This window comes from Salvelinus sp. IW2-2015, linkage group LG4q.2 (genome assembly GCF_002910315.2).
Source record: "Salvelinus sp. IW2-2015 linkage group LG4q.2, ASM291031v2, whole genome shotgun sequence".
Lineage (NCBI taxonomy): Eukaryota > Metazoa > Chordata > Actinopteri > Salmoniformes > Salmonidae > Salvelinus > Salvelinus sp. IW2-2015.
Window position 1 is genome coordinate 19,881,700 of NC_036843.1, and position 23,165 is coordinate 19,904,864.

Consider the following 23,165-nt stretch of genomic DNA (forward strand, 5'->3'; position numbering starts at 1 on the left):
ACGGTTACAGAGTTTAATGGCAGTGAAAACTTAACTATATTTTCTTAAAACTGCATTGTTGGTTAAGGGCTTGTAAGTAAGCATTTCACGGTAAGGTCTACTACACCTGTTGTATTCGGCGCATGTGACAAATACAATTTGATATGATTTGACAGGAGAAAACTGAGGATGGATCAACAACATTGTAGTTACTCCACAATACTAACCTACACACATCTTGTTTGCAATAAGGCATTAAAGTAAAACAGCAAAAACGTGGCAAAGGGGCCTCCTGAGTGGCGCAGCGGTCTAAGCACTGCATCGCAGTGCATCGCCGTGTTAGAAGCGTCACTACAGACCCGGGTTTGATCCCGGGCTGTATCACAACCGGCCATGATCGGGAGTCCCATAGGGCACCACACAATTGGCCCAGCGCTGTCCGGGTTAGGGGAGGGTTTGGCCGGACGAGCTTTACTTGGCTCATCGCGCTCTAACGATGTGTGGTGCCTGGAAAACAACCTCTCACTCAGTGGACTTCAGGAAACAGCAGAGGGTGCACCCCCCTATCTACATTGACGGGACCGCAGCGGAGAAGGTGGGAAGCTTCAAGTTCCTTGGCGTACATATCACTGACAAACTGAAGTGGACCACCCACACAGACAGCGTGGTGACGAATGCGRAACAGAGCCTCTTCAACCTCTGGAGGCTAAATAAATTTGGCTTGTCACCTAAAACCCTCACAAACATTTACAGATGCACAATTGAAAGCATCCTGTAAAGCTGTATCACCGCCTGGCATGGCAACTGCACCGCCAGCAACCGCAGGGCTCTCCAGAGTGTGGTGCGGTCTGCCCAACACATTACCGGGGGCAAACTACCCGCCCTCCAGGACACCTACAGCACTTGATGTCACAGGAAGGCCAAAAAGATCATCAAGGACATCAACCACCCGAGCCACTGCCTGTTCACGCCGCTATCATCCAGAAGGCGAGGTCAATACAGGTGCATCAAAGCTGGGGTCGAGAGACTGAATAACAGCTTCTATCTCAAGGCCATCAGACTGTTAAACAGCCATCACTAGCACATTAGAGGCTGCTGCCTATAGGCATAGACTAGAAATCACTGGCCACTTTAAGGAATGGAACACTAGTCACTTTAATAATGTTTACATATCTGGCATTATCTCATATGTATATACTGTAATCTATACTATTCTACGGTATCTTAGTCACTTAATAATGTTTACATATCTTGCATTACTCATTTCATTTGTATATACTGTATTCTATACTATTCTACTGTATCTTAGTCCCTTCCGCTCTGACATCGCTCGTCCATATATGTATATAGTCTTAATTCATTCCTACTTAGATTTGTGTGTATTGGGTATATGTTGCGTCATTTGCTAGATATTACTGTACTGTCGGAGCTAGAAGAACAAGCATTTCGCTACACCCGCAATAACATCTGCTAATCACGTGTATGTGACCAATAAATTTGATTTGTTTCGATTTTTCGTGGGCCGTGCACCTGCAGGCTGACCTCGGTCGTCAGGTGAACTGTGTTTCCTCTGACACATTGGTGCAGCTGGCGGGCGTGTGTTAATAAGCGAGGTTAGGCTGCATCATGTTATGGGTACGCTTCTCATCGGCAAGGACTAGGGAGTTTTTCAGGATAAAAAGAAACGGAATAGAGCTAAGCACAGGCAAGAGGAAAACTTGGCTCAGTCTGCTTTCCATCAGACACTGGGAGACAAATTCACCTTTCAGCAGGAAAATAACCTAAAACACAATGCCAAATATACACTGGAGTTGCTTACCAAGATGACATTGAATGTTCCTGAGTGGCCTAGTTATTGTTTTAATTAAACCGTCTTACAAAATATATGGCAAGACATGAACATGTCTGTCTAGCAATGATCAACAACAAACTTCACAGACCTTGAATAATTTAAAAGAATAATGTGCAAATATTGTACAATCCAGGTGTGCAAAGCTCTCAGACTTACCCAGAAAGACTCACAGCTGTAATCGCTGCCAAAAATGTCTCAAAACATMTTTTCGCTTTGTCATTATGGGGTATTGTGTGTAGATGGGTGAGAAAATAAATATATTTAATCCATTTTGAATTCAGGCTGTAACAAGACAATGTGGAATAAGTTAAGGGGTATAAATACTTTTCTGAAGGCCCTGTATGTGTAAGTGGCTTATTGAGAGCCTTTAAAGACTACAAGACAATGTGGCAAATCAACATGACACCATACTGTATCTTCATCTGACAGGCATCTTTCTGGAATAAAATATGATATAACATAATATAATAAAATATAATAAATACATCACAGTAGTTTTAACCAGTAAGTAATAAAAAGGCGATGTGAAAAGTCTTTGAAACCCTCCTACGCATTATGAACTATGTCAAAGTTGACTTTAACAGTCATATCCTTTTGCAGAGCTGATGGGGCGCTGATGGTGGAGCGGTAACATGGGATTTATTTAGCCGAAAACAGGGCACAGACAGAATTACGGGGGATTATAGGAATAATGGTGGAATGAGAGCTGTATGGTGGAATTACAGCCACGACAGCAGCTGGTGATGCATGCAGTGCAGAGCAGACCATAGCTCCAGGATTATGGTCCATTTTGGAATACAGAGATTTACTACTGATTTTAGTCCTAAAAGTTGTTTTTGTTTATTTTATGTATGTTGTAACTGGAGACTGTGTACCATAGCTCGACCTACAGGTGTGACTACTACTTTTAGTTCCTCACACCTCCGATCTGGTTTATATATCCAAGGTTGATTTATTTTGGTTCAACAGTCTACTTAAACACCTTGTCCTTATCGTTTACCCACCCTTGCTTTTTCTTCATCAGCCTCATTCTTTACAGTGGTCCAAGAGATCATCACTTTGGCAAACCATCATCATCACCAGCATCACACTTTTCCTTATCATCCCTATAGAATTGATGCCTTCCCTTAGAGGCCAAGCTACACTGTTTGCTGTCCCAGAGCCATAGCCAGCGAAGGGAGTGAGGCATGCAGGGGGTGACGTCAGGGGCTGGTTGGTCTGCTTTATGTGCAGAAGGCAGCACTTCCAAAGGTTGGCCTGGGTGTATTAGTGGTGCGTAAATATTTAAATTGTCCAGGCCTGCTTATTGTTCCCGGCTGGGGGGCTAATGGAGGTATGTAAGTGTCGTGTACAGTCAGTAAAGCACAGTAAAGCTGCTCTAGGGATAAGCCCCCTGTACAGACAGACTGGTCGTTGTCGTCAGGCAGGACTGTAAGGAGTTCAAACTAAGGTTTCTCTCTCTGGTTTACATTACTTTTTTTCTCTCTGTCTTTCTCTTCGCAGGTCTGTTCTGTTCTCTTTCTGACTTGGCTGTACTGTAACTCAACCAGATTAATTTGTTATGATGTGGTCACTTTCATTTGTTTCACCTAAAGGTCAAATATGCAGAGTTGTTGACTTCATAATGATCTTTTGTTGCTATTCCTGAGACCAACACATTTGTAAGGAGAATTGCCCACCTCTGTGCAGCAAAACCAACCAGACAATGCCTCTACAACCTATAACTTTACTGTGGAGATGTGTAAGAGCTCTTTATAATGCAGATAGAACATCACTGAAACAAAAGTTTACCTTAAAAAGTTTTGATTTCCAGCACTTGATTTATAGTTTTAAACAAAAGGAGAAATCCACCAAGCCTTTTCTACACACACATACACAGTACATCTAGACATCAAAGGTTGTGATTGATGGAGGATTAATGATTGGTACGATAGTATGTCATGCTTTGTATAAAAATGCCTGAGATGATTGTAGTTGGACCACAAGACTATTTCTATAAACTAGTCTACTGTATTAGACCTATAGCTAACAGAACAGAGGAAACATTATTCAGCAGACAGGCAAACAATACAGCTGTCTGCACCCTCTCTCAAATCTTTCATATCTCAAACATACAGAACTGTGCTTTTTCATTTCTTTCATCCACACTGAATATTACCAACACATTGTGTATTTCCAAACGTGTGATAGTTTTCAATGAAAATGGCGTACAGTGTTACGTTCTTCCTATAACTCCATTACAGTAAGATAGAATATAGTATGCCAAATCTTGTACAGTATATTGCTGTACCACCCTGTCCTTTCCTTGTCTAGAAGGTATCGTCATTGATACCTGAGGCTGAGTCCCAAATGGCACCCTATTCCTTACATAGTGCACTACATTTGATCAGAAAAGTAGTATACATTGAATAGGGTGCCATCTCTGGGATGTCCACTTTTGGGAGGTGAGGGATCTCTGATCTGATCTCAGATGAACCCTTAATACTCTGTCTCCTGGGGGAGGGATAATTGACCAAGCAAATGTGAAAAAGATCTGATGTGAAAAGATCTGATGTGATTGGTCAAAAGACCAATTAGTGGACAAAATATCTGAATTGGTCTGCCTGTGTAGATGCAGCATTAGTGGTTCTCAATGACTGTCCTTTCCAAAATACCAGTGACCCCAAAAAAAGAAAAAGAAGCACCCTAATTTCAATTTCTACAGTTTATATCAAACTGATAACACGTAGCTTACTATATTTTTTTTACTACATCATCTTTAATTGTTCCACTCATGCTGGAAATCATACTTAAATTCATGAAGCAACATAAAGGCCTGTTAGAGCTGTGACTGACCTAGGGCCTTGGTGAACTGCTTCCTAAGTGTGCAGTAAACATTCAATAAACTCAGCAGCCATGCCATTCCATTCTATGGTGCTTGTTATGACACTGTAGCTTGGGAGACGATAAAGAGAGTGTCTAATACATACTGTACTCACAGACAGTGAAACACATGAGTCTACTATAGGTAGAAGCAGAGCTATATTACATATTTATATACATACAGTATATGCTCACACATGGCATATGTGTTTATATTATGGATAGGCAGAATCATGGGTGTGGAAGAGTAAGACTTGGCATTCCAGTCCTTAGCTTTCCAGATACAGGATCTATCCTCCACACGCTCTGCTCTTCAGGAGATAGCCCAAGGCCAAGGGGCTTTTGATCATTAAATATTTACCTTTAGAGACCTCATAGCTTGTAATTAGCCGATCCCGATAGTAGACATTCTTCAATTCAACACAGCTTGTCAAAATAGAGGTAGTTAAACAAATTGAAAGCGAGCATGAGCTTTTCCATGACTATTTGAAATTATTTTATAATCGGTTTTATATGAAGCTGCTACTGATATCTGTTTAACATAGCCACGTTGGGTTTGTTAAGACTGTGTCTCATCAACCATGACAGCTTAAACAAGAGCGTAGCCTACATGTACAGTACCAGCCAAAAGTTTGGACACACCTACTCATTCAAGGGTTTTTCTTTATTTGTACTATTTTCTACATTGTAGAATAATAGTGAAGACATTAAAACTATGAAATAACACATATGGAATAATGTAGTAACCAAAAAGGTGTTAAACAAGATTGGGCTTCTTCAAAGTAGCCAACCTTTGCCTTGATGACAGCTTTGCACACGCTTGGCATTCTCTCAACCAGCTTCATGAGGTAGTCACCTGGAATGCATTCAATTAACAGCTGTGCCTTGTTAAAAGTTAATTTGTGGAATTTCTTTCCTTCTTAATGCCAATCAGTTGTGTTGTGACAAGGTAAGGGTGGTATACAGAAGATAGCCCTGTTTGGTAAAATACCAATTCCATATTATGGCAAGAACAGCTCAAATAAGCAAAGAGAAATGACAGTCCATCATTACTTTAAGACATTAAGGTCAGTCCATCCGGCAAATTTCAAGAACTTCAAGTGCAGTCGCAAAAACCATCAAGAGCTATGATTAAACCGGCTCTCATGAGGACCGCCACAGGAAAGGAAGACACAAGGTTACCTCTACTGCAGAGGATAAGTTCATTAGAGTTACCAGCCTCAGAATTTGTTATTTATTTTACCTTTATATTTTACCTTTTAACTAGGCAAGTCAGTTAAGAACAAATTCTTATTTTCAATGATGGCCTAGGAACAGTGGGTTAACTGCCTTGTTCAGGGGCAGAACAACATATTTTTACCTTGTCAGCTCAGGAATTCGATCTTGCAACCATTTGGATACTAGTCCAAGACTCTAACCACTAGGCTACCTGTTGCCTACGCTACCTGCCGTATTGCAGTCCAAATAAATGCTTCACAGAGTTCAAGTAACAGACACATCTCAACATCAACTGTTCAGAAGAGACTGCGTGAATCAGGCRTTCATGGTCCAATTGCTGTAAAGAAACCACCACTACAGGACACCAATAAGAAGAAGAGACTTGCTTGGGCCAAGAAACATGAGCAATGGACATTAGACTGGTGTAAATCTGTCTTTTGGTCTGATGAGTCCAAAATTGAGATTTTTGGTTCCGACCGCCGTGTCTTTGTGAGATGCAGAGTAGGTGAACGGATGATCTCCGCATGTGTGGTTCCCACCGTGAAGCATGGAGGAGGAGGTATGATGGTGCTTTGCTGACGACACTTTGATTTATTTAGAATTCAAGGCACACTTAACCAGCATGGCTACCACAGCATTCTGCAGCGATACGCCATTCCATTTGGTTAGCACTTAGTGGGACTATCATTTGTTTTTCAACAGGACAATGACCCAAAACACACCTCCAGGCTGTGTAAGGGCTATTTGACCAAGAAGGAGAGTGATGGAGTGCTGCATCAGATGACCTGGCATCCATAATCACCCGACCTGAACCCAATTGAGATGGTTAGGGATGAGTTGGACCGCAGAGTGAAGGAAAATCAGCCAACAAGTGCTCAGCATATGTGGGAACTCCTTCAAGACTGTTGGAAAAGCATCCCTCGTGAAGCTGGTTAAGAGTGTGCAATGCTGTCATCAAGGCTAAGGGTGGCTACTTTGAAGAATCTCAAATGTAAATATATTTTGATATGTTTAACACTGTTTACTACATGATTCCATATGTGTTATTTCATAGTTTTGATATCTGCACTATTATTCTACAATGTAGAAAATAGTAAAAAAATAAAGAAAAACCCTTGAATAACTAGGTGTGTCCAAACTTTTGACTGGTACTATATATCATAAACAATGGAATACTAGATCCTTCATGCTTATAGCTGATATAAAGAGATTGGTATCAGAAGGAAAGCAATCTAAGGGTGTCTTAGTATAGCCTACCAGTTCCACTGGTTTTTAGTTAGTCTGCAGAGATACTGCATCAAAGATGGCGGATTATAAAGATGAGGCAAAAATACCTTTTACCATTGAAAAAAATTGGCACAGTTCCAGTCTACTTTAGGGGTGGCTCTCCCATAGGCAACAATGCAATAGCAGCTGGGTCTGGTCTACTTAGTTCAWTTGCCAGGCACCAAGCAGATAAAAAGTAGCCTATGAAATTTCTAGCTTTCTCTTGAGTCTCTGACTGTATCTTCTCAGTGACAAGGAGTACCACCTGTTGGTCATAACTAGTAACTGCATTTGAATGGTGCATCAAATGTACACTAATAATAAGCACTACTGATTTTTATTTCAGATTTCATTCCATGAATAAAAGGTTGTCAGAGATTTTCCAAATTTGGCACAGATTACAAAGCAGAGAAATTTGTGGCAGTATTGGTCAACATTGTGAAAATGTATATAGCGAGTTAAAAAGCTGTAATCAAAAACTATTAAGAATCCATCCTCCTAATATTTCATTAACACAGTCTGGAGTCATAAACTGGTGGGAGTCCAATAGCCTTTTAAATACTGTATGTGCTATAGCCAACTATYCTATTGTTCAATCTACTACGGCAGGGTTTTCCAAACTGTGTTCTTCTAAGGTTTATCTAATTCTATTGTTCCATTTTCTGTGTTCATCTATTGAGGACCTTCCTGAGATGTTCCAGCTGTGCCTGATTGACGCTGCTGCCTCCACAGACGATCACCACAAGGACCCTGCTTGGGGAACCGTCAGCCGGCCCTCACCCTGCAGTCTCTGGATGGCCCCACAGTACACAGCTGGTAACGCAGCCCCGCAGGCCAACTCCACCAGCACACTCTCCTCGTCTAGACACACACACAAGCAAGCACACATGTATACACACACACAAACAGACACGTCTTCATTTCTCTCTCTCTCTCTCTCTCTCCCTCCCCAGACCTGTCTCTTATACACATCTAGATGTGTATAAGAGACAGGTTTAGGGCCAAATAGCATTCTAGTTTGCTCTGTTTTTTTGTTAATTCTTTCCAATGTGTCAAGTAATTATCTTTTTGTTTTCTCATGATTTGGTTGGGTCTAATTGTGCTGTTGTCCTGGGGCTTTGTGGGGTGTGTTTGTGTTTGTGAACAGAGCCCTAGGACCAGCTTGCTTAGGGGACTCTTCTCCAGGTTCATCTCTCTGTAGGTGATGGCTTCAGTCTCTGGATGGCCCCACAGTACACAGCTGGTAACGCAGCCCCGCAGGCCAGCTCCACCAGCACACTCTTCTCGTCTAGACACACACACACACAAGCAAGCACACATGTATACACACACACAAACAGAAAATATTTATTCGTAACCCGTAGCTATGTTTCTTTTAGAATACAACTATACCTCATATAAAGCAGAGTAAAGTATAGGGATGAGAACAGTGACGGCTGGTACAACGCTCACCCAGGAAGGTCTCCACTACTTGCAGGGCCTGCTGGTCAGTGACCAGCTCTGATATGATGTTCATGTTGCCCCCCTTACTGCACTCAAAGGCCTGCCTTCACACCGTCTTCGAATCCAGACACTTGGCCTCTGACAATACAACCATCACAGATCATTAGAATGGAATGGAATAGATTTGAATATAACACAATGCTAAATGAAAATCTCAGTTTAATCTCTGTTCTCTTCTCACCTGGTGATGTCAGGGAGGGTGACTATCTTGCTAGCCTTTACTGCTGCGTTAAAACAGTCTGCTCCCTCAGTCTCCACAGATGATGGGCACACTGCCCCAGCCCACCTCCTTACATGTTGGCCATATATCACAAACCCCAGAGGTGCCTTATTACAATTATAAACTGGTTAGCAACGTAATTAGAGCAGTAAAAACCTGTGGTATACGGTCTGATATACCACAGCTGTCAGCCCATCAGCATTCAGGGCTCGAAACACCTAGTTTATCATTTGTGATCTAAGTCAGTCATTCTTGAAGTCAAGGCTTCTGGATTTGCCATGATGGCTCAAGTCCCTTGATAGACGATTAGTCAACAACTATGAAAGTCTTCGATCTCCTCTTGAATGGTAGTGCCCATGCGCAAATGCAGGGTTTTATTTTCACACCTATGTGCCCAGTCCACAGAAAAGACAGTAGGCAAGAAGTAGGCTACTATAGTACAATTCATTTTGTAATGGTGCAACTTTGTGACAACCATAACTTACTGCGGCTCTCAGTACATGATTGCTCCTTGACCTTCACAGAAAACTGCACCTGTCAGGCAGATACTGGTCAATGTTTAGCCCAGAGGTGGGATAGATCATAAATCAATTATTGACTCTTGTTTGGTGGACTGTATGAAGACTGTAGCCAATGTCAGCATTGCGCATAGCATTGCAAAACGTAAAGTATAACATTCTACACTGAACTAAAATATAACCGCAACATGTAACAATTTCAAAGATTTTACTAATTGAAATACATTCATTAGGCCCTAATCTATGGGTTTCACATGACTGGGAAAACAGTGACAATATGCATGTTTGTCACAGATACCTTAAKKWTTTTTTTTAATGAAGTAGGGATGTGGATCAGAAAACCAGTCAGTATCTGGTGTGACCACCATTTGCCTCATGAAGCGCAACACATCTCCTTCACATAGACCCTGGTGAGGATGAGGAGCACACTGATGAGCTCCTTGAGACAGGTTCTGACAGTTTGTGCAGCAATTCTTTGGTTGTACAAACCCAAATTTTCATCAGCTGTCAGGGTGGCTGGTCTCAGACAATCCTGCAGATGAAGAAGCCGGACGTGGAGGTCCTGGGCTGGTGTGGTTATACCTGGTCTGCGATTGTGAGGCTGGTTGGATGTACTGCCAAATTTTCTAAAACGACGTAGAGAAATTAACATTAAATTCTCTGGCATCAGCATCAGGACATTCCTGCAGTCAGCATGCCAATTGCACYCTCCCTCAAAACTTGAGACATCTGTGGCATTGTGTTGTGTGACAAAACTGTACATTTTAGAGTGGCATTTTATTGTCCACAGCATGTGTAAAGCATGTGTAAAGATCATGCTGTTTAATCAGCCTTTTAATATGCCACACCTGTCAGGTAGATGGATTATATTGGCAAAGGATAAATGCTAACTAACAGGGGATGTAAACAAATTTGTGCACAACATTTTAGAGAAATAAGCTTTTCATGCATATAGAAAATATCTGGAATATTTTATTTCAGTTTATGAAACATGGGACCAACACTTTACATGTTGCATTCATATTTTTGTTCAGTATATGTTAAACCATTTTTTATTCCCATTTAAAGGAAATCATTATATATTGTGTACATTTACATTTCATTATGCATAGTGTTTGGTGTTCGTTTTGTCACATAAACCATCCCATAGAACTGATGGTAATACACAACCTATAGATCAAGCCAGCATCAGTCAACAGGTAGGCTATACCAAAGATAGTACAGTATGGCTCAGTGGATGCTGCTGAGGGGAGGACGTCTCACAATAATGGCTGGAACGGAGCAAATGGAATGGCATCAAACTCATGGAAACCATGTGTTTGATGTTGTTGATACCTTCCCACTGATGCCGCTCCAGCAATTACCACAAGCCCATCCTCCCCAATTAAGGTGCCACCAACCTCCTGTGGTATGACTATACTCAGTGATCAAAATGTGTATCACTTTGCATGATGGGTATTAAAAAGACAACAACCAACTTGAAACAAAAATAGGGAAAACCAAACAATGTACAAACGTCTGCTAAAATGTAACTCAATATGAAAAACTCCAAAGAGATCCAACTATAGGCCTTTTCAGGTGATAAAGCATTTATATACTGTAGGCTTATGAGTGTTTGATGAGTTTAGTTCAAATTCACACCCATAGTTAGCTTCATAGTTATTGCATCTGTAGAAGAGAATGCAGCCACTTTCACTTTCCCTTCCCAGCATTACATCTTCCACTCATTCCTTCAGAACACATTTTGGTTTGCATAAATAACACCAACATTCTATGACTGTTTAGAACATTCCACACATCTTTTAGTAGTTTTAACTGGCCTTCAAAGTCTTTCAATTACACCTTCTGTCACTTTCCTTCCTTTTCTCATCTTGTAAAAACCTGTTCCCTTCTTTCCTCTGCTGAACCCAGTAGATATGACCTCCAGGGTTTGAACTCTGATCGCCTTCAAACAGCACTTACTGCAAAACCCATATTCAATAACTCATGACTGCCGCTGTTCTCTGCTCCCTTTTCTGAGATCGTCACATTTAGGCCTTACTCTGACTGACACACAGGAGACAAACACTGAGTGAGAAGGGAAAGAGGGAAGCTCTGCTCAGAGTATTCTCTGAATGAGGGGTGGTGGCAGGGTGGTGGGAGTCATTGAAAATACAACAAAAATGTTTTGTTTCATTGCTTCATGCTCCAATGAAGGGCAGGGGGGGACCTTAATAAAATGTAGACAGATCTCTGGGCCGTGGATACTGTCTCTACTTCCTCTTTGGTAAGTGACCACCAATTCCAAGCATGTCTGTCTGTCTCTGTCCGGATATGGCCCCCTCTGTCCATGCCCTGGCCCTTGTCCTTTGTTCTGGGGTGGCACAGACTGGCAGAGAGAGAGGGCACTGTCCGGGCACAGCCACTGTCTGCAGATCCAGTCAGACCCAGCTCTGAGCCCAGTCAGAGCGCAACAACGTGCACTGCCTTCTCAGCAAAGTGCACCGTCTTCTCTATGCCAGAGAACGTTGTCTAGGCTTGATCCTTGGATACAACTGTAAGAAGAAAATGTTACTATTAATTGTATTTTCTGATCATGGAAATTCGTATTCTACAGGCAGGTACAGCAGGGGGTGCCATGTCACAACTTAGGATTTATTACCAAATATTTTGAGATGCCGCTTCAGTCATTTGGGATCCTCATCAATTCAACTAACATTTAATTAGCATCTAATTTCAAACAAGATTGTGGAAATCTATATACAACACATTAACCATAGAACTAAACACAATTATAGGATCTCTATGATATTAACTTCCTAGTGATTCAGACCATAGTTGTATTCATCATGGTGACTGGCCTTACCCCGAGCAGGTTGCGTGGTACGTAGCCCTCCTTGTCATGTAGCCTGGCCCACCACCACTCTGTCTCAGCGTCGTCCCTGCGACTCAGGGTGGTGATGGCGTCTCCCTCGTGGAAGGACAGCTCGTCTGAGCTCTGTGCCTCGTAGTCCCACAGCGCATACACAGACCCTTTATTCATCACCCCCAGCTTCTCCTGCAGCCCTGGCGGACGGACAGAGAGGAAGAGGGTCACTTCACAGTTCTCAGGGGCTTCCAGTGGCGCAGCGGTCTAATGCACTGCATCTCAGTACCAGAGGTGTCACTACAGACCCTGGTTCGATTCCAGGCTGTATCACAARCGACCGTGATTCAGGGGCCCCTCCTTGCCCCTAGTGTAGGATTGGATGGGTACCATCAATAAGGTTGATGCTTTGCCTTGCCTTCATAAAGATTAGATGGAGCTTTCGACATATAGCATATACCTATCCAATTCTACATATCCAAGCACGAGTGTGTAGGGATAAGTGTTGTTTTGGGGACATGGCCCATAGCTCTCCTTTGAGCTCCACAGATCTACGTAAGGGTGTAGGGGCTAGGGGTTGTTTGTAGACAGGAGCCGCATGTCTCTCTATACAACACCACTCACCGAAGAGGAACTGGGAACACTGTGTGTATCCGTCCTCCATCTCCTCACACTTATCAGCCGCTGTCTCCACGTCACTGATGGTGGTGGCAAAGATGGCCGCCCCTGACTCCACCAGCAGCTTACAGAGATGCACACTGTTACAGGAGGCCGCACAGTGTAGTGGGGTCCTGAGCACATGACAGACACAAAAGGAGAGACGTTCATGGAGACATTGTGAAGTCTTGACCGTTTTAAATGCAGCTGACCAAAGCTAAGGTAAGGTCAAAGAGAAAGAGGGGAGAGAAAGAGAAAGAAAAGGTCAATGAGAAATGGTCACAGTGTACGTCCTCACCATCCATCGCTGTCAGCAGCATTGACGTTAACTCCAAAGTCGAGCAGGAACTTGACGATGTGGTGACGTCCAGCACATACGGCATTGTGAAGGGGGGTGATGCCCTCGTCATTGGCCGTGCTGGGGTTCTCAACCTGCATGGGGGAAAGGATCAATCAATCACATTTATTTCATGAATCAAATATAAATGTATTGATAAAGCCCTTTTTATATCAACAGTCACAAAAGCCATTAACATTTTTAAGGAGCAGCTGATTTAGGAATATCTCTTCTGGGACAATAAAGTTTGAATTGAATTGACGAGCCTATGATTACCTCATAGATGATCCGCTGCACCAAGTCAAACTCTCCCTCCAGAGAGGCATCCAGTAGCAGGGCCAGAGGGTTGAACTTGACCCGCAGCCCGTGGCCTATCCGCTCTGACTCAGGCTTCTTCAGGTTAGTCCTCTTGATCTGCTGAGACAGAGAAAGTGGAGTTACTCTCTGGCTAATGCACAGGTGGTTGGTGACACCTTAATTGGGGAGGACGGGCTCACAGTAATGGCTGGAACGGAATGAATGGAATGGTATCAAACAAGTGGTTTCCATGTTTCTGATACCATTCCATTTACTCCATTCCAGTCATTATTATGAGCTGTCCTCCCCTCAGCAGCCTCCTGTGGTCTAATGTCATGACTAGGGCAGGGAATTTTTCCTGTGAAGAAAGCAATGTCTGCAACTCAGATGGCAACTCTAGCATAAGTCAGATTTTTTGTTTTTTGCAGAACATGTGACCTGACCAGGAGAAACTCTAGACCCTATGTATTATGGCACACAAAAAGGAAGCATGCGGTTGCATTATGGAGCTGTGGCTCCGCAGGTTGACCTTAGGCAATGCCGGGGGTGTGACAGTCCGGGGAGAGGTGTCTTTCTGCTGGGGGGACGAGGCCTCAGGGATGGGCCTTGGAGTGGAGGTGGTGCTGTTGGTGGTAGGACCAGGCTGGTTGTTGTTGTTGTTGTCTTCCTGGCTGGGCTGAGGGGTGGGCAAGCAGGGAATGGTCTCACTGGGTGGGGGGGTCCTCTGCTTCTGATTTTCATTGGAGTCAGAGGAAGGGGACAGGCGATGGTCTGAATTGGGACCCTCTGCTGCAGTGACCACAAGGGAGGCTGTCTCCATCAGGTTCCCATTAGCAGTGTTGATGTTGTCCATGTCAGGACATCCCAGGACACCACCCATGAAGACAGGCTGGTAGAACGGAGTGTTGTTGCTGCCCTCCATGCCTCCGGCCAGGGAGTTGAAGCGTTGGTACAGGAGCTTCTGGATGTTGGGTCCAGTGGGGCCCTCTGGCTCTGTGATGGAGCTGCGTTTCTTCAGCGGGCGTGGTGCGTTGGTCAGCCGCCGGCGCAGGACCTCTAGGTCGGCGTCGCTCTGGTAGCGCAGCGGGGAGTGGGCCACGGGGGTCAGCTTGGTGGGGCTCAGGGGACGCGGGATGTTCTCCACACTGGGAGGGGGTAGGAGTCTACCCTCTGTGGTGTTCCCTTCCCTGTCCACCATGTCCTCTCCACTCTCTCCTCCTGGGGACAGGGCCCCATGCTGGAAGGGCACAGGGGAGGGAGAGGTGCTGGAGGGAAGCACGGGTTTCCCATACACTATGAACAAAAGGAGATGGAGATATTAATATAGGACCATACAGATTGAGACCCAACAGGAAAGTCAAGCATGATCTGAATCAGGCCGGGGTTGAAATACTATTTGTTTTCTTCAAATACTTTGAGAGTTTGATTGCGACTCCCTGGAGTGCCTTTGCACTTTTGGAACTATTACATTGGTCCCACTGTGCAAGGCATGCTCAATTAAGTGCAGCTTAATTATTTGAAGGAAATCAAATACTATTAGAACCCAGGTCTGACTGACTTTAAAATATATATAATGTCCATCGATTGAGGCGTTTACCTGCTTTGACAGCAGACCTGGCTCCTGCTGGGTAGCTCTTGGCTGCTGCAGGCTGCTGCAGGTACATGTGGTAGATGGAGGAAGAGTTCATAGTGGCAGGGCCCTTCCTGGGGGACTGAGGCCTGGAGGAGGACCGGTCTGGGACGTAGGGCCTCACAGCCACAGCCGGCGGGGGGTCAGGCCTCTCCCCCTCCCCCTGGCCTGACTGGGGTGTGGGGCTAGGGTGGACAGAGATACGCTGCTGGATCTGCTGGGAGGAGTAACCAGGAGGTGCTGGGGCTGAACGCTGCCAGGCTAAAGTGGCAGGGGCAGACCTGGTCAGGGAGCTGGTAGAGCAGACTATAGACGGGTGGCCAGTAGGTGCAGGGTAGGTCCCGTAGATGGGTAGTGGTTTGGACACGGATCCTCCTGGTAGCTTACTGAAGTCAAGGCTCTGTGGAGGGAAACACCGTGAACCAGTTAGATTCATTATAGGACAGTAGGAAGGAGAGTCCAAGGAGTGTGTGAAAGAGCCAAAAGTGAATGGCTGCATCTCAATAGTCTTAAGTGGCTTCCTCTACTTGTGTCCTCTCCGTCTGCATTGATCTAAAAAAATACTGGGTATGTGAAAGCAAAATGGTGTAGAAAACCAACCAGGAATTGCATTTAGTGGTTAGTTATTTAATATCCTTACAGATGAAAGAGAGGAGATGATGATAGTAAGCCACTTTAGACTATTGAGATGTACCCAATGACTGTAGTAGTGGGAGGTGGAGCAAGGATCTCACCTGGTCTGGGCTGGTGTTCCTCCAATCTGGAGGTTGCATCGGGGAGACACTTTTACTAAGGGTGGACCACACTGCTTCATTGGCTACAGGAGGGGTACACAGAGAGAGAGAGAGAGAGGGATAGGGTGAGAAAGACAAGACAGAGAAAGTGGTTAAAAAAAAGACAGCAGGTAGATAGTCTGTGTTCCAGGATAACGGTTAAGAAAGATGAGCTGTGATATTCTAATTGTCTCGAGAAATGATCGACAGAATGTTGATGCTAGTCCAAATGAGCAACGGAAAGTATAGTTACACACACACAACACACTGTCTATTTGACGAACTAGTCCCTGTAGCTAATACGTTTCAATTTCTAGATCACGTTGCTCTCTTTGCCTTGTGCTCTCATACCTACAGAATGGCACAGTACAGGAACAGCTTGCCCTCCATACCTACAGACTGGCACAGTACAGGAACAGCTTGCCCCCCCATACCTACAGACTGGCACAGTATAGGAACAGCTTGCACTCCATAAACACAGACTGACCTGAGGAACACAGGGTCAGGTCTAATACAAGGTGTATGTGCTGGGTGTATTTTGGTCCCCGATTCTGATCGGGTTAAAGAGATTAGAGTGTCTATCACTCCAAGAGGATAACTCTCTCTCTCTCTGAGACATAGTCTGTCTGGAGGTAAACTATTCCCTGTCTGTCTGTCTGCCAGACTTCCTATTAAACCTATTGCAGTGTCTGTGCCAACTAAGCCTTGCCTACTCTCRCTTTCAAACATTACAACTGCCCAGCCCTATTAAAAAGGTGAGCACTAGAAGGACTACACAATCTAAGGCTGCATCTGAAATAGGGCTCTGGTCAAAAGTAGGGCTTACACAGTACCAGTCAAACGTTTGGACACACCTACTCATTCAAGAGTTTCTCTTTATTTTTACTATTTTCTACATTTTCAAATAATAGTGAAGACATCAAAACTATGAAATAACACATATAGAATCAAACAAGTGTTATATACTGCATATATATATATATATTTGAGATTCTTCAAAGTAGCCACCCTTTGCCTTGATGACAGCTTTGCACTCTTGGTATTCTCTCAACCAGCTTCACTTGGAATGCTTTTCCAACAGTCTTGAAGGAGTTCCCACATATTCTGAGCACTTGTTGGCTGCTTGTCCTTCACTCCATCACTCCCCTTCTTGGTCAAATAGCCCTTACACAGCCTGGAGGTGTGTTGGGTCATTGTCCTGTTGGAAAACAAATGATAAGTGCAAACCAGATGGGATGGCGTATCGCTGCAGAATGCTGTGGTAGCCATGCTGGTTAAGTGTGCCTTGAATTCTAAATAAATCACTGACAGTGTCACCAGCAAAGCACCCCCACACCATCACACCTCCTCCTCCATGCTTCACAGTGGGAACCTCACATGTGGAGAGCATCACCTACTCTGTGTCTCACAAAAACATGGCGGTTGGAACAAAAAATCTCAAAATTTGGACTCATAAGACCAAAGGACCGATTTTCACCGGTCTAATGTCCATTCCTTGTGTTTCTTGGTCCAAGCAAGTCTGTTCTTCTTATTGGTGTCCTTTAGTAGTGGTTTCTTTGCAGCAATTCGACCATGAATGCCTGATTCACGCAGTCTCCCCTGAACAGTTGATGTTGAGATGTGTCTGATACTTGTACTCTGCGAAGCATTTATTTGGGCTGCAATATGAGGTGCAGTTATTCTAATGAATTTATCCTCTGCAGCAGAGGTAACTCTGGGTCTTCCTTTCCTGTGATGGTCCTCATGAGAGCCAGTTTCATCACAGCGCTTGATTGTTTTTGCAGAAGTACTTGAAGAAACTTTCAAAGTTCTTGAAATTTTCTGGATTAACTGCACCTCAGTCTTAAAGTAATGATGAAAAGTCGTTTCTCTTTGCTTATTTGAGCTGTTCTTGCCATAATATGGACTTGATCTTTTACCAAATAGGGCTATCTTCTGTATAACAACCCTATCTTGTCACAGCACAACTGATTGATTCGAACGCATTAAAGAAAGAAATCACAGAAATTAACTTAACAAGGCACACCTGTTAATTTTTTCATTTCACCTTTATTTAACCAGGTAGGCCAGTTGAGAACAAGTTCTCATTTACAACTGCGACCTGGTCAAGATAAAGCAAAGCAGTGCGACAAAAACAACAACACAGAGTTACACATGGGATAAACAAACGTAGAGTCAATAACACAATAGAAAGGATAAGGGTACGGCTAAAGGCTATAAGAACTGGTTGTCTAGTGCGTTGAAACAGAGAATAAAAGGAGCAGATTTCTGGGTGACGATGAGAGCGGTTGTGTCTCTGGAGGCACCAGTTAAGCCAGGTGAGGTCTCCGCATGTGTGGGACAAAAGAGCTATCTAAGGCATGTTGGGCGGGGGGGGCTCTACAGTGAAATAAAACAATAATAACTAACCTAAACAGCAGTAGACAAGGCATATTGACATTAGGGAGAGGCATGTGTAGCCGAGTGATCATAGGCTCCAATGAGCAGCAATAGGTGAGTCAGGGAGACGTTCGGTAGTCGCTACTATGCTAGGTAAGCTGGAGACACGGCGATTCAGAAAGCTAGCGGGCCGGGGATAGCAGATGGGCCTTCAGCATCGTCGCAACGGAAAAGCCTGTTGAAACCTCCTCGGACAATTAAGTCAGCAGAACAGTCGTGATGGATCGGCTAACTGGTGCTTGCTTCGGGACCGAGGCGTTAGCCAGCAGTAGCCACTCAGGTTGTTGCTAGCTAGCTACGATGATCCGGTGTAATGGTCCAGAGAATCCGGAGATGTGGTAGAGAAAAAGCAGTCCCATATGCTCTGGGTTGATATCGCGCTGTGCAGACTGGCAGGTATTGACCGAGCTGAAGCTGGCTGGTGTCCGAGTTAACAACGAAGACCGCTAGCAGTGGCTAACTGACTACTAGCTAGTAAGCTGCTGATGGGGTTCCGGTTCTAAAGTATAAAAACAGCAGAACCGTACCACATTGGGTGAGGCAGGTTGCAGGAAAGTACACTGCTCAAAAAAATAAAGGGAACACTTAAACAACACAATGTAACTCCAAGTCAATCACACTTCTATGANTATTGTCAATCAGTGTTGCTTCCTAAGTGGACAGTTTGATTTCACAGAAGTGTGATTGACTTGGAGTTACATTGTGTTGTTTAAGTGTTCCCTTTYTTTTTTTGAGCAGTGTATATTCAGTCCGTAGATGGAAAGTGAGATTAAAATATATACAAAAAAKKCCAGAGGAAAATAACTATTTACATGGGACAAGYCAAACACACGTCCGACTGATACGCCATCTTGGTTAAATTGAAATGCATTCCAGGTGATTACCTCATGAAGCTGGTTGAGAGAATGCCAAGAGTGTGCAAAGCTGTCATCAAGGKAAAGGGTGGCTACTTTGAAGAATCCCAAAAAGAAAATATATTTTGATTTGTTTAACACTTTTTTGGTTACTACATGATTCCATGTGTTATTTCATAATGTAAAAAATAGTAAAAATAAATAAAAACCCTGGAATGAGTAGGTGTGTTCAAACTTTTGACTGGTACTGTATATGGAACTGGGTGCCATTTGGGGCGCAGCTCAAGTCCATCAAAGACAACCCATCATTTCACTCTCTACTGTACGTGAGTTCTATTTGTGAGACGTGAGACTATTTGTGAGACGAGATGTTTGGCTTGTTACATTCAAAGAGGTGGAGAACAATGCCGCAGTAACCCCTTCTCTAACGTCATACGTCCATTTTTGTCCATACAAATAAACCATGTTACCTAAGCATTTCCCCTTATTCAATTGAGGCTGCTCATACTGACAGTGGTATTTTGGGCACACAATGACAATGAATTCCAATATAAAGTACCAGTCAAAAGTTTGGACACACCTACTCATTCAAGGGGTTTTCTTTATTTTTACTAGAAGCACATGCAATGGACAAGAAGCATGAGCAATGCAGGTGGAAATCTGTCCATTGGTCTGATGAGTCCAAATTTGAGATTTTTGGGTCCAACCGCAGTGTCTTTGTGAGATGCAGAGTAGGTGAACGGATGATCTCTGCATGTGTGGTTCCCACCATGAAGCATGGAGGAGGTGGTGTGATGGTGCGTTGCTMGTGACACTGTCTGTGATTTATTTAGAATTCAAGGCACACTTAACCAGCATGTCTACCACAGCATTCTGCAGCGAAACGCCATCCCATCTGGTTTGCGCTTAGCGGGACTATCATTTGCTTTTTAACAGGACAATGACCCAACACACCTCCAGGCCGTGTAAGGGCTATTTGACAAAGAAGGAAGGAGAGTGATGGAGGGCTGCATCAGATGACCTGGCCTCCACAATCACCCGACCTCAACCCAATTGTGACTGCAGAGTGAAGGAAAAGCAGCCAACAAGTGCTCAGCATATGTGGGAACTGCTTCAAGACTGTTGGAAAAGCATTCCAGGTGAAGCTGGTTGAGAGAATGTCACGAGTGTGCAAAGCTGTCATTAAGGCAAAGGGTGGCTACTTTGAAGAATCTATCATCTGAAATACATTTTGATTTGTTTAAAGCTTTTTCGGTTACTACATGATGCCATATGTGTTCTTTCACAGTTGTGATGTCTTTACTACTATTCTAAAATGTAGAAAATAGTAAAAAATAAAWAMAAATACCCTGGAATGTGAAGGTGTGTCCATACTTTTGACTGGTACTGTAAATAAATATATTTTCTAGGCCCAAAAGAAATGGAACCTCACATAGGCCTACTGAAGATGAACACAATAGTTACATAATGATTTCAACCTGTACATATTTTATATAAGGAGGGATGGCAAGGGCGTGGCATTAGTTTTAGGTAGCTGTTATCCTATGCTATGTTGTTGATATAGGGCCCTGTTACTGAGGCCCCACTCAATGTAGTTATCTTTTATTATTTCTTATTGTTGTAGCATTGCCGAGAAGGAACCTGCAAGTAAGCATTTTGTTGGGCGTTTACCATGTGTATCGTGTACATACAACTAAAAACTTGAAATGTGTATTTTATTATAATATAGGACCCTGTTACTGAGGCCTTGTAACGGAAACCCCACTCAATGTGTATATTTAATCATYTATAAAATAAGGGAAGGCTGTGGAATTGGTTTTAGGTAAAAGTTGTAACTATGTTATACATGCAAGTACAGAACTATCTACATGTATGTTGTTGATATTGAGCCCTGTTACTGAGGCCCCTCTGCTTCTGTTGCCCTAGCCCCTGGCTGCAGACTGTGTCTGCACTGCAGGCCCCTGAGGGGGACCGGGGCCCCTCTCTCATCTCCACGGGGTCCACTATGATGTCTATATCTGAGACCTTCCATTGGACGGAGGGCTTCCTCACACCGCACCCTTCCTCCTCTGCTGAGCCCGAGACCACGCACAGCGTGGCACCACAACATCAACAACAACACCGACAGAACAGACGATACGAATAAGGGCAGGAGAAGAAGAGGTCCACAGACAGACATGACAGAATAGAGAGGACAGGAAGTTAGAGAACGCTGAGCCAGATTAAAAATTTAAAAAATCTGAATTTTTTAAAATTTATTTTAGAACTGAAATTTCAGAGAAGTTACCAGCTATGCCATAGCAATCTCAGGACTGTCTAGATCAGATAAACCAAGGTGTCCCAAATAAACAGATATAGTCTGACAGTCAGTAGTCTGAGACTGATAAAGTAGGTAAAGCTGCAGTGTGGCGCAGGGACTGACCTGATTTGGAGCGGCCATGGCTGATGGTGCCAGTCCCAGGGACAAACGGTGGTTTAACGGGGTCTGGGGGCAGAGCGTAGCCCACCTCCTGTCTGCCTGGGACGGGCACCTGGATGTACGGACATACCGCGGCCACGCGGCCTGAGCTGCTGAGGATGGACTGGGGGGAGGGAGGACCGTTTATCCTGTTAAGCTGTGGAGTGGAGAGAGAGAGGGCAAAATACAATGTCAGCTATACAGTGGGGCAAAAAAGTATTTAGTCAGCCACCAATTGTGCAAGTTCTCCCACTTAAAAAGATGAGAGAGGCCTGTAATTTTCATCATAGGTACACTTCAACTATGACAGACAAAATGAGAAGAAAAAAAATCCAGAAAATCACATTGTAGGATTTTTTACGGTTTGAAGAAATCAACGCCAATTAAGGAAATGGTCAAGACATACAAGCACGACTCACTGGAGGGAATGACTCTCACCATCAGCACTCATGGGGACTCCATGCTAAGAGCTTCGACCTCACCGTGTGCCCAAAACTCGATGTCACATGGAAAAAGCTACCAGTAACACAACCAACGGGGGACCTCAGTGGAATGACCTGCCAGAGTAGCTAGAGACCCCAATAAGTACAAAGCCTACCAGCTAGATAACACAACTAATCGTGAACCCGCCACGGAGACTACAATAATACCATGACCAGTGCCTTGACGTGTCCCCCTGCTTAACCTAGTAATGTCAAGGCCTCTGTTAATTTGGCTAGAGAGCAATTTGGTATCCAGAAGAAGATGAGGAGAATGTCATTCATGGTCCGAATGAAACACAAAATGAACTTCTCTGGTAAAACTCAACTGTCGTGATTTGGAGGACGAAGAATGCTGATGTTGCATCCAAAGAAAACACATATCTACTGTGAAGCATGGGGTGGAAACATCTGCTTTGGGGCGCTGTTTTTCTGCAAAGGGACAAGACGACTGATTCCGATGTAAAGAAAAAATGAATGGGGCCATGTATGTGAGATTTTCTGCAGTGAATACTCACTCCAATAGCAAGGGCAATGAATGATAGTAAAACGAGAATGGCACTAGAGGTTTTTCAGCATAAGACATATTGATATATACACAAAAACACTGCCACGGCAAATTTGCACAACGAAGGGTAGAAAATCTATTGTGTGGGAGGGTATAGTATGCAAAAGGTCCGAGTCGCTCTCGTCCTAATAGTTCAACCACGAGCCCAAAAAATTCTGAGTCACTGCTTTGCCTAGAGAAGATCTGGCACTGGAAGGAGAACTGGGCCAATATATATGTGACCAAGCGACGATACATGGGTAGTTTGAACAGCAATCCTCTGTTAGACTGTATCCTACAGATATTAGGACGGTATTTGAGACCCCTCTGCTCATATCGAAAGCCTAATAGGGTTAATATAAAACAAGTATTGAGATAAACTTTTGTATTGCCAAATACTTATATTCCACCATAGTTCAAATAAATTCATA

At 43.8% G+C, this 23,165-nt stretch overlaps 1 protein-coding gene across 2 annotated transcripts in view; it reads right to left on the bottom strand.

Annotated features, from left to right (window-relative positions):
* Nucleotides 1-10,373: 10,373 nt before the first annotated feature.
* Nucleotides 10,374-23,165, bottom strand: part of ppp1r13ba (protein phosphatase 1, regulatory subunit 13Ba) — a 60,930-nt gene continuing 48,138 nt past the window's right edge. The window contains exons 9-18 of one of the 2 annotated variants that reach the window (XM_070443418.1): nt 21,673-21,865; nt 21,119-21,319; nt 15,919-16,001; nt 15,152-15,584; nt 14,084-14,847; nt 13,534-13,671; nt 13,219-13,352; nt 12,888-13,054; nt 12,264-12,463; nt 10,374-11,952 (exon numbers count right to left, since the gene is read on the bottom strand). In XM_070443418.1, coding sequence (XP_070299519.1) covers nt 11,911-11,952; nt 12,264-12,463; nt 12,888-13,054; nt 13,219-13,352; nt 13,534-13,671; nt 14,084-14,847; nt 15,152-15,584; nt 15,919-16,001; nt 21,119-21,319; nt 21,673-21,865 — 2,355 coding nt within the window. In that variant the 3' untranslated portion in view covers nt 10,374-11,910. Of the gene's footprint in view, nt 11,953-12,263; nt 12,464-12,887; nt 13,055-13,218; nt 13,353-13,533; nt 13,675-14,083; nt 14,848-15,151; nt 15,585-15,918; nt 16,002-21,118; nt 21,320-21,672; nt 21,866-23,165 lie in introns of both variants that reach the window. The other variant, XM_023986882.2, reaches the window with a different exon arrangement.